Source organism: Brassica napus, chromosome A8 (assembly GCF_020379485.1).
Source record: "Brassica napus cultivar Da-Ae chromosome A8, Da-Ae, whole genome shotgun sequence".
NCBI classification, from domain to species: Eukaryota; Viridiplantae; Streptophyta; class Magnoliopsida; order Brassicales; family Brassicaceae; genus Brassica; species Brassica napus.
This window is the reverse complement of record NC_063441.1, coordinates 14,502,791-14,515,714: the sequence shown is the minus strand read 5'-3', so window position 1 is coordinate 14,515,714 and position 12,924 is coordinate 14,502,791. Positions and strand designations below refer to the sequence as shown.

General features: G+C 32.3%; 1 protein-coding gene across 1 annotated transcript; it reads right to left on the bottom strand.

The window, feature by feature from the left end:
• Positions 1-9,779: 9,779 nt before the first annotated feature.
• On the bottom strand, positions 9,780-10,325 carry LOC106424177 (defensin-like protein 159). The gene is made up of 2 exons (XM_022690752.2): positions 10,180-10,325; positions 9,780-10,077 (listed from the first exon to the last, which is right to left on the bottom strand). Exons 1-2 carry the CDS (start codon positions 10,229-10,231, stop codon positions 9,893-9,895), a joined length of 237 nt encoding a protein of 78 aa, XP_022546473.2. The 5' UTR covers positions 10,232-10,325; the 3' UTR covers positions 9,780-9,892.
• Positions 10,326-12,924: the final 2,599 nt, after the last annotated feature.

The following is a 12,924-nucleotide window of genomic DNA, read 5'->3' as shown; positions in this document are numbered from 1 at the left end:
GCAAGTCTTAGCTCAGTTAGGATGGATTCAGGGTGAGATGCAAGCTATCGCTTATGTCTACAACTCATAAGGCAAGTTTTAGGTAGCTAATATAAAAACATGCATTAATGATAATTCTAATAATGAATATCACAACTTAGAAATCTATAGTTGATGCTAATCCCTCATAACTTATTTAAACCCTAAAATCTAACCAGAGAACTACTGAGATATAGCAAGCAATTCATAACATCAATAAAGTATAAAAACTGCATAGATAAATAGATAGATATCAACAGAGTTCCAATCACAAATCTCTTTGGATCTTCTCTCCAATCTACTAAAAATCTTAGAAAACCTTTGTTGTAAAATCAGTAAAACAAGAAAGCACACTTTGCCTCTAACATGTTGGCAAGCTTATATAATTAGGTTAAAACTCGTTAGGGGTAATCTTGTAAATTGGTGAAGACTTGGGTTCTAAGTTGTCTGAGACCAAACGGGCTTTCTGCGCGCTTTGCTGTTGATCTATGTCAAGATGTGAACATCCATCGATTATTCCTCTTCAATGTCGACCGATGGTCGAACTCGATGGTCATCTCGGGTGCTTACTCCAGATATCTCCAAAATGCTCCAACCAAAATCATCATTTTCCTTCAAATTTTATGATCCTATAAATATCCTAAATAGACTCTATAATATAATAATTAGTAGTTAAAACCTATATTACATGGAAATGGAAGCGGGTCAAACCCATGGATAAATGTGGGTCAAATCCATGGTTTATCATATGCTCAGGCCAATGGGGTTACGAAAAACTTGATATCTTTATGTCTCTATTAGAAATGATATATCCCAGCGTCTCATATCATTGCTGGTGCTCCGAAATAATAGAACCGGTGTTCATTTGTGAACGTTGTTTCTGACAATATGCATTGCAGGGATGTCAAATGGGCTTAATGACCATGGGTTAACCAAGCCCAAACCCAAATGATCTCACCATATTAGGCCCAAAATTTAAAGTTGTCCAATTGGACTCAAACCTATTAAGTCCAAATTAGATGGGCTAAAACCATTTGGACATGGACGTCCAATAAACCTTAAAATATATAATTTTTTTTTTAAATATAGAAAAAAAAAATTTTAAAAATCAGAAAGTAAAAAACATATTGTCCCGCCAAATTTACAAAATTATATTTTTCCACCAAAACCATAAAATCACGTTTTCCCGCCAAAACCGTAAAATCATGTTTTCCCATAAATTTGAAAACTCTCATTTTCCCGTCAAAACCACAAAATCACGTTCTTCCACCAAAACTGCAAAATAATGTTTTCTCAGCAAAACCGCAAAATCATATTTTCCCGCCAAAACCGCAAAATCTTGTTTTTCCGCCAAAACTGCAAAATCATGTTCTTCCACCAAAACCATAATATCATGTTTTTCCGCCAAAACCACAAAATCACGTTCTTCTACCAAAAATGCAAAATAATGTTTTCCCGCCAAAACCGCAAAATCATGTTTTCCCGCCAAAACCGCAAAATCGTGTTTTCCCGCCAAAACCACAAAATCATGTTCTTCCACCAAAACCATAATATCACGTTTTCCCGCCAAAAATGTAAAATCACGTTTTTCCGCCAAAACTGTAGAATAATGTTTTCCCGCCAAAACCGCAAAATCGCGTTTTTCCGTCAAACCCGCAAAATTGCGTGTTTTCCGCCAAAACCGCAAAATCCTGTTCTTCCACCAAAACCATAAAATCACGTTTTTCCGCCAAAACTGTAAAATCATGTTTTTTCGCCAAAACCGCAAAATCCCATTTTCTCGCCAAAACCATAAAATCATTTTTTTTCCGCCAAAACAGCAAAATCTCGTTTCCCCCTCCAAGACCTCAACGTGTTTTCCTACAAAAACCACAAAAATCGCGTTTTTCCGCCAAAATTGCAAAATCATGTTTTCATTAAATTTGCAAAATTGTATTTTCTTGTTAAAATCGTAAAATCACATTTTTCACATTGTATATGTACTTTTATATAAATTGAATTTGAAATTATGTTTTTTTATAGATTTAGTATTAAGGCATACATTTTATTTGGGCCCCGCGGACGGTCTATTTGGAATGGTCTATTTTGGATTTGGACTAGGTACAATTTGGACTTAAGAAAAATAATGTCCAATAAACTGCTTTGTCCATTTGGACATATCCATTGGACATGGACAGCCCAATTGACATCTCTACGGGCAGCTTAGGTCTTTTGCAATGAAATTCATTTGACCACTTGTGACTGACCATTTGAAGATTAGTGGTGTGTTTATAAGTTATGACATGTAATTTTATCTACTTTTGCTAAGTTTATGTAAAATACATCGTTTATGTAAAATAAATTTCACATAATGTAATGTCTCTAGTTTTTATTTATTTTAACTTCAATAAATACATCAATAACAACCTTGTATCCAAAAAAGAACATATTGCAAATGTAAAAGATACAATCAAAATTAGTTGAACTTTTACTAAGTTGTATAGTTACTAAAAGTGCGACTTAATTCAACTTGTGATTACACTTACACCAAGTTTAGTATTTTTTCTGAAGTTATGAACACTGGAGATCCGGATTTTATGAGTCAGGTCTGGATGGTCCGCGAAAAATCCCTGGTTGGGTTATAATTATCCAAGTTTCTTTTGGTTTCATGGTCTTTTTTTATTTTCTCAGAATTAAGTACAGTTTTATTTAATTCACTTTTCGGACAGGAGTATCTGAGAATAATTTTTTTTGGCACTAGAGCAATTGATCCAATAAGAACATGATAACTAGGCCATGATCAATATTATTTGTTTGATATTTTTCCTTTCAATGACTTTTGTGTTGTAATGATTATATGTATATATACAGGTTGTGAGGTACAAGATGTTCTTTTTTCTTTGTTTACTTTTATCACATAAGGGAAAAATTTTCGTTTAAATGAGAAAAACAATAAATAAAATATAATAAATTCTATCATTTTTCTAAAAAAATAGACTTTTGTCTGTTGAAGAAATCATTAGCGAAATAAAAGATAAAATAATTAGTCAGCTTAATTAGCCAGTTTATTTAAATATAGATGTGAGGTCAAAATTTTGTAGGTGTTACAAAAGAAACTAGGAATATGGAAATAATCAGTTAAGTAATATAGTATAAGTGTGTTTAGGGGTGGACACGGAGCGGATATCCGGAATTTTAAGGATATCCGTGATCCGCTCTGTTTCCCACGAATAATCGATTTTTCGATCAGATTCGATCTGTAATTTTTTGGATATCCGATTCGATCCATAAAAAAATAATTTTAAATTTTAAAAATTAAAAAATTATAGAAAAAAGAACAAAATCTGATATAAAATAACAATTTTTCATTACAATTTTTAAAAAATTACATACTTTCAAAATTTTTAATAACTAAATAATTAATTTAGTGAATAAAAATATTATAAAATTTATATAGAGATATAAAATTATATATATTATATAATTTTATAAACATATATACATATATATATATATATATATGTATATAACAGATCAGATATATCTGTTTTTTTAATATTAGTATTTGTGATTTGCTTCGTCTTTGACGGATATTGAATTTTAGTATTTACTTTTGATTCGTTAAGCTACGGATATCTGGATTTTTCGGATCGAATCGAAACGAATAACGGATCGAATCAAAATTTTCGGATATTTTGTCCACCCCTAAGTGTGTTTGATTTTCAAATGTTATCCTTTGTTAGTCTACAGGAAAATAGGCTTTTGACTTTTGAAAAAAAATCATTATCTAATTATAGGAAAAAATCAAATGTATCTCCCATGTATCTTTGATTAAACTGTCTACTTAAATAGAGAGGACTGAGATTAAAACATTATCACTCTTGTTTGACTATTTACCATTATTTTAATAATTAAAAAGTAAATATAAAAATTTGGTTGAATAAAAGTCTCATTCATCAAGGTATAGGCATGGGACGGATCGGATATCTGGACAATTTTAAGGTATCCGGATCCGGATCTTTATCCGGCGGATCCATAATGTTACTATCCTTAAATTGGCTCCTTAGGTTTGTCCAGATCCATCTACACACATAACATACAAAGTCAGATACCAATTTATACTAAAGAATTAAACAATGCCTGAGTTATAAAACATAAGAGAAATCTGACAAAAGTGTCTCCAAGCAGCACTTTCTATGAAACTCAACGGTAACTGTCCTATCACCATCATCTTATTTGTAGCTTCTCTGAAAGTGGTTGCACTGACCTTTGCACACTTCAGTGTTCCTTCTTCATCGATATTGGTTTGAGTCGAACTTTGGCCCTCTGTGAATGACCTGAAGTTTCTGCAGATACTGATATGCTTCAACAAGTTTGAGGTTTCCGACCTTGTTGTGCAGCAAAATGTCTTCTTGCAGTAATGACACATACATCTATCACGATTCTCCTTTGTTCTTGTGAAAATGGTTCCAAATTTCCGACCTTGTAGGAAGAACCCGAGGAGATTTCTTCGCTTTGTGTGTTTCTTCACTGCCTCCAGATGATACTTTACGCTTGCCTTTGTTATCCGGAGTCATCAACTCTTGTACTTCATCACCTTCAACGTCTTTGTCATTCTCACGATCATCACGGTTTGGAGTTGCGGATGAATCCATCTGTAAAAAAAGAGAGTCAGAATCATTCATGATCAAAAGAGATTAAGAAATCGAAAACACCTAACAGAAACCTCCAACATTCAATCGATTATAAATAACTCAAATAGAACTCGGATTTTCTTAAGAAATCGAAAACACTAAACACCTAAATGCATTTTCTTAAAATCGGATTTCATCTAATAAAACTCAAAGTCTCAAACCCAATTGAATCACAGAACAAGTAAATTTATCAAAACTTAGGGATTTCGAAATTGAAAAAGTGTTATTTACCTGAACTGATTTCGCGAAAACGAAGAAGATGGAGAGTGAATGAGTGTTTGAAACATGAGAGGCTCCTTAGGTTTAATAGCAGATACGATTAGGGATTTCGAAAGGTAGAAGAAGATCAATCGACTCTTGCTTGATGATTTTTCGTCTCCAAAGTATCGAAACTCAGCAACTATCGAAACACGAAGTCTCGAGAAGGGAAAGACTCTCTCACGCGTGTTCTGTAATGTATAAGCCGTACACGTGTTCCGTTATGTATACATATATTTGATATGTTATATATGTTCGGGTTACTTCGGGTTACTCATCGGTTTTCGGTTTAAACTGAACCGATCCTGAAACCCAATGTATCGCTTAGCTAAACCCGATCAGGTATTTCAATAGATCCAGAACCGATCCAATCTCTCCACTTCGGTCCGGGTCCGGGTTCGGGTTCGGGTTTCGGACATTTTGCCCAGGCCTACCTTTGTCTCGCAAATAACAAGCCTAGCAAGCCACACAGTATTTGCAGTTGTGTTTATACTTGATAAGCTTAAATGTATCTCGTATGATGTTACACAAGACCCGAAATCTTTATTGTCACATGAATAAAAATCTTTTTACATAAAACAGTGCGGGAAAAGAATTAGGATTTTGACCTATCTAGCTATATTTATTTAAAGTTGCTGAATCATTTCCCAGCTTATATAGCTACTATGAATCTATGATTGACGTATTTGAATAAAACATAGAGTAATATACAAGAATATATTTCAAATCAGAACCATAATTTCAAAAGAAGATCAAGAGAACAAGTATATTTGTTAAGGGAATGTTGAGAATGAGATTCGATCAAGTGCTTAATGAGTTAGTTAGGGACAAAACATTTCAGAAATCTCGTTTATTATATTAAACCGAGTGGTTACGTTCTAATGCGTTTAAGGGTCAATAGTTTTGTTAATTCAAATTTTGAAACTAGAGACCCAAAACTTAAAGCATAACAAACTCTACAAAACCATAAGCTACTTAACTCAGATCATATATGTTCCCCATTGTTCACAATACCAGCAAGACTCAGTATCACTTATACATATGTAAGCAAATAACCTATATTATTCGTATTTGAAATCCATCCTTCTGCAAACCTTGACAACTGAAGCTCCAGTAGCAAATTTCTTCTCAAGCTTTTTAGATGTGTCACTGAGTTGTATCACTGAGTTGTATCACTGATAAACAAATATGTTTAACGCACTAAACTACAATGTACGACCCTTTTAAAAGAAGTATATTAGCAGATCTGTAGAAGTAATCTTAAGCTCCCTTGACCTATGAAACGAAATGCTACTCTAAACTCCCTCATTCATTATCTATGGATATATACAGAGTTTGAAGATAATAGAAAATGAATCTTTCTTGTTTGCAATCAAAATCTCGTTCTTATGCAAATCGCAGAGGATGCGTTTAAGCACAGACCAATTAATCTAATGTGCCAACAATACCACAATCGAATGGTATGTTATTGTAGCATTTTAGGATCGAATACACAAGGAACTAAGGATCATAACACTAGGAATATACAAATTTTCCTAGTCTAAGCAAATAAGAAGATGAATGATTGGTAACAAGCTAATATACTAAAAATATAAACAAGTTGATCTCAAATCCAATCAAGAAAATAGTGCAAGAATTCAATCAACTAAGGATGGATCCATGGGCAATGATAATTGATATAAAGTGATCTAGGTTTAATCTAGTATGTTCAAACAAAACAATCAACAAGTCTATAGGTCTAGATCTCATTCAATATAATTAATCAACTGTTGTGGTAAAAAAATTTATGCTAATCATGAATTAAAATCTTCAATTGTCGTTAACCTAACACAATCAAGCATGCATGAAACACAAGTCTACTAACCACTAAATATTTCGGGCATCAATTGTCGTTGACCAAATATGTAAAAAGCAATACTAAGTTCATTCAAACATTTAAACAAACACCTTTCGGGCGTAAAATAGTTTAAGGTTTAGATGAGAATGATCGAGTAAGAACACTTATCAAGCATAGAACAATGTTAATCAAGCAAGAAATAACATAAATATCCACATAATCTATCTAGCCTATAAATCACAAAGTGTCTACTCAATAATTTCCATGAAAAACCTTAAATCCATATGAGATTCAATGTTAATCATGTTAATGAGCAAGAAAACACAAATATAAGATGAAGTATTTTTTTAGATTAAGAGGTTGATTGTTTGTAGTTTTTGTTTTAGTTTTTGGTTTTTGTTTTTGTAAAAACCATTTTTTATCCAATCAAGTTTTTAGTTTTTAGTTTTTGTTTTTGTAAAAACCATTTCATTTAGGGAAGCTAGTTTTTCAAAATTTCAACCAATTTGTGAAGAAAAGCCAAAAACCAACTTTTGTGGGTTTTCAATACAAAAACGAATTTTGTTTATTTTGTATAAAATACTATATTTTAATTAATTAATAATTAAGTAAATAATGTTTTCATAAAGATAAAATTCCCATACAATATTTTTTATCATTTAACATTAATGTAAAATAATTTATGTGTTTCATATATGTAAATAAATATAGATAATATTAGTATTAGTTGTAACCAATTACTTATTAATATCTATAATTAAATTATTGAATAATTTTATTATACATACTAAACAACAACTAAAAATTATAAATTTAAAATATTTTATCAATACAATATATTATATTAATTTGAAAAAATAGCCATTCAAGTTCTAAAAAATGAAAATTATTTTATGTAATAAAATTTATAAATAATTTCAAAATTTTAAAATATTATAATTTTAATAATTTATAGATATTTTATTAATTATATTTAAGTATAACACTTAAAAATAAAATAATTAAAACATGGTAATGTTTTTATTTTAAATAACATCCACTATATTTTGATAAATTTTAATGGTAATTTTTTTAAAAAAATATTATTTTAAAACAATGTATTGCTTATTTTATAAAAAAAAACTAAGAATACAGCAAAACCAAAATCTAAAAACCAAAAACCAAAACCAAAAGCTGAAAATCAAAAATCAAAATCTAAAAGTTAAAAACCAAAAACCAAAATCTAAAACTAAAATCTGAAAACCAAAAACTAAAACTAGAAACTAAGGGAAACAATCATCACCTAAGAAGATTCAAGTTTTTACAATTTTGGACAAAGTCTTAATAGAAAATGATATAAAAACTAAGTTTTTTAGGTCTAAATCTATTTATAGGGGCCTAAAAATCGTGCCGGTTTAGTTGAATTAAACAGGGTCAAACCGGATTAAACCGGTCAACAAATTGGTTTCGCATCAGATCACCAAAGCGAGCGGTCTCTTGTTCCCGCTTCACCAAGCCGCTCCATGGGTCGCGTGAAGTGCAACGACTCGGCCTTCCCGCTCCGTGTAGCCACTCCCGAGCTCGCTACGTTCCGAGCGATGGCACCAAGTCGCTGCAGCACCCGCTCTGGGCTACGCTCAACTCCCAGCGGTGTGGACCGGTCGCTGCATCAGTTCGCTATCTCGAGCTCCGTGTTCATCTACTTCGGGTCGTCTCCGTTGTGTTCTGGCTCGAGCTTGTGCTCTGCAACTCACGGCGAGCTCCTATTCCGTCACTCTCAGCTCTCGCCGGCGATAAGCCAGCACCATCACAACTTCTGACTCTCCTGGCCGTGAAACGCGACCTGCTGAACTCACGGAGGTCTTCGCTTCAAGCTTCGTCGTCACTGGCTCACGACCTCTCTATCTCCTCACAGTGCTCTCCGATTCAAGCCGCGGTGTTCTGGGTCGAGCTCACACTCCTCCGCCCTGCTCAGCCGCGAGTTCTTCATCTCCACCGTGAAATCAAAGCACGGATTCACTTGTCGTTTTCAAATCATTTCGCCTCCGTTGAACCACAAATCCTCCATTGCCGTGCTCCGTCGTCACCGTGACCATCTCTCCCGTCGTGGTGGCTGCCGGAACTGTCAGAATCAAGTCTCGCCGTCGGGATTCAGATCCGGCGAGGAGAAGCTCGTGAGCAAAACCAGTCCCTGATCTCTTATATACTTTCAATTCGGACCCAGACTTTGGAAGTTTCAGAACTGCCCCCTCGGATCAAACCCAAAGTTTTCCAATCGTACAATTTAGCCCAGGCGAATATTCCGAATTTGCAATCTTTGTCCCTCAGTTTTATATGGTCTTCAAATCGGCTACAAACTTTGTAATTTACAAAGATAACCCTGCGATTTGACCCCAAACTTCTCAAGGGCGCACTTTAGACCCTAATGCACATAAATGGACAAATATACGCAATGTAGACACCTAAATGCAACTCAAAACACTAATATGAATAATAAATATATGGTTGCCCAAAAAAAAAAAAAAAGAATAATAAATATATGTTAAAAACTATTAAAATCATGAAATATCAGGTACTAGAGAGGAACCTCATCTACAGGGCACACACATTCGCTTTTACTACCATCTCGAGATCTTTTATTCTTTTGGAGTAATACGATGAAATGATGTTCCGCTGTTGAGTACGACGGCAATGCGACGTAGAAAGAGAGGGAAAGAGGATGTTTGCGGTTTATATAAAAAGAATAAAAACACTCAATTGACTAATTTTATGTAACGGCTGGAGTAAAAGAAGAATAAAAATAATTAGAGTTGAAATAAAATTCATGGATTCGTATGTATGTTTTGGGGATTTAAGGTTACTTTGAGACGACAATAAAATTGAAGAGGGGAAAAGAAAGAAAGCAATTCGTCATGAATTATTGGTCGTGACTCGTGAGTGCCTTGGCATAGTTAACGTGAATATATTAGATGATTTGATTGGTCTCAAGAAAAATTTGACTTGGATGGCCTAAATTAATTATAAATCGATATCTTTTATAGAATATAGAATTTCATAGGTTTTATTTTGATCAAAAACCTTACATTTATTTAATATATTTATCACCACTTTTCATAAAGTTATCTCTTTAACAATCATATCTACAACGACAGTTAAGAGGTCCGGGAACTTTAGGATCGTCAAAACAATATCCAAGCCCGCCATAGTATTGCCCGGCGCAGTCTTGAGCGCAAAAGAACCTTATACAGTCTGTTCCTACTTTAAGCGTTATTTCACATATCTTTCCCTCAATTTTTTCAACCATTAAACATACTACAAAAGCATGGGATTAACAAAAAATATATATAAAAATATAATCATTTACTTAGATATCATAATATTTTTGTTTAATTGGAAATGAGAAATTGAAATTACCTGAGAATACAATCATGAGTACAAGAAAATAAGAACAAGATAACTTGGCCATGATCAATATTCTTTGTTTGATATTTTTCTTTTCGGCGACTTTGGTGTAGTAATGTCATACTTATATGTCTATATACTGGTCGTAAGGTAAGGGATGTTCTTTTTTACTTTGTTTACTTTTTAGCACATAAAATAAAATTGTTTGCTTAAATGAGAAAACAATAAATAGAATATAATAAAATATATCAGATTTTATTTTAAATAGACTTTTGACTATTGAAGAATTAATTAGCGAAATAAAGATAAAATAATCAGTCAGTTTAATTAGCAAATTCATTTAAAAATTGATATGAGGTCAAAATTTTGTAGGTATTACAAAAAGAAACTAGACATCTATTATGGAAATAATCATTTAAATAATACAGTATAGCCAATTAGTCAAATGTAATTAATGCATTCTTGATTTTGTCAAATATTATTATCCTTTATTGTTCCAAAATAGGCTTTTGACTATTGAAACAATCATTAGCTAATTGTAGGAAAAAATCAAATGTATCTTTGATTAATCTGTCTATTTAAGATTTTGAAAGGTAATAGCGGATTCTGAAGTGTGAAAAAACGGTATAAATGCGGTGCGGTTAAAAAATAATAAAAACATATAGATATATAGTATATGTAGAGATTTTTGTTATTGTTAACTGCGATGCGGTGCGAATCATAACATTCAAAGCTTAAATAGAGAGGACTACGACTAAAACATTACCATTCTTGTTAGAATACCGTTATTCTAATAATATAGTTCATCTAGGCATAAAATTTTATATTTGTATTAATAGATTTTTATTTCGATATTTATGCATGATAAATTTCAGCTCGTTTCCACTGAATAAACCAAATTAAATTAATGACTGTTAATATTAATTATTATTTGCACTCACACAAGCATTATAGTGTATTTAGCTATACTAGATCTTTTTTCCGCGCTTCGCGCGGATAATTGCTTCTTATATGTAATTGTTGATTTTTATATGAATATCAAATATTATAGACTATAGTTGCTTGTTATATTTAATTGTTGATTTTGTTGTATTATTTTTATATAATCTCTTGTTATATTTAATTGTTGATTTTGTTTTATATTGAAAGTATTTAAATTCAAAGAAAGTGTTTTTTCTTGTTTTCTCTTGTTTAAAGGGTTTTCATAGTTTTATTTCAAAACACTTTTGATGTATTGTAATAGATAAGTTTTTATTTTTGTGGTATTGGACTTTTAAGAAGCTAAGGTGGATCAATATATAATTAAATGTAAGAAATAGTAGTGTACATAATTTTTTTATAACAACTAATTTTATTAAACTTAGGTGGAGTTTACATAATCCTTCATGAAGAGGATGAACAATTAAAGTAAGTACATTGTAATAGCATACAAATAAATTGTCATACGGAATTCTAGCTTTAGGCAAAAGATCTGCCACCTAATTTGTCTTTCTTCGCGTCCAAGTAAATGAGATATCTTCAAATCTTTGCACCCACCAGCATTTTTCCATGATCCAGTTATAAGCTCCAAAGTGGAGATTACCATTCTTTATAGCATAATATGAAGTCCGTAGCTAAGGTGTAACATAATATGAAGTTCGTAGCTTATAACATAATAATACGCTTGTGGTTAAAAAAACATAATAATAAGCTAAGGTGGTTCAATAGCTAGTTAAGAAGTTCGAAGCTTTTGTTCGTGCATTTAAAAGCAAATAATTATTTTAATCTATAAATCTCGAATCAAAGCAACATATTTTTGTATCTCTTACCAATTTTTTCAAGTTGTAAAGCCATTATATATATATATATATATATATATATATATAGATATATATACTTTTAACTATCTTCTTAACTCTTATCAGAATTTTGGGTTTCTTCTATGATTTTCATCAATGAAGTAACGTTTGATAGAGAAACATATAGTTGTTCCTAAGTGAACAATGGTTTTGAGAAGTACAAAAGAACAGCTATTAACTTTTGACCTTGGCTTTTGTTAACCATCATAGGCTCGTAGATTTTCATCTTATAATTTTTCTATCTCTAACGTGTTCAGACTTAAGAGTACACACAAAAAATAAGATGATGACTACATAACTTGACAGATTTCTGTTTGTTTCATGACCTATTCTTGGACCATCAAGAGATGCAAGTCCAAACACGGACCATCAAGAGAAAGCAATGGTGATCGGTCTCTTGTGGTGCCTCTTTGATCGTGCTACTACCAATGAGGAGGACCCTCGCCGAATCCACATAATACTTGCGACAATAGGACTGGTTTATGTAGTCCAACATGTCTCGACATATGTTGTGATACGAACTGCCATAAAAGTTTAGTGGTAGACATGGGGTTTGTTTCTTCGTCGGTGCTTTTCATTTGCGCCAATGCCATGCCATGACCCTTGGTAAAGCCGGTTTACAAAATTGTAAGCTGATTGCTTTTATTATTAGTTATTTAAATAGTGTGATGATAACTATAATATTTATTTTAACTATTAGCCCTTTCAAAGACTAAAGGTCATTACTAATTTTTAATTTGGTAGCCTGCGGTACAAACATCCACTTATCATTTAATCCAATTTCTAATCGTTTTTATTATTGGGTTATGGTGGCAAACTTTCGATAATGACCTGGATGGTTTTTGTTGGACAGACTAAGTATATTTTGAAACTCTTACTGAACATAGGGCGGGGCACATAGGGACATCTGGGGTCAAGT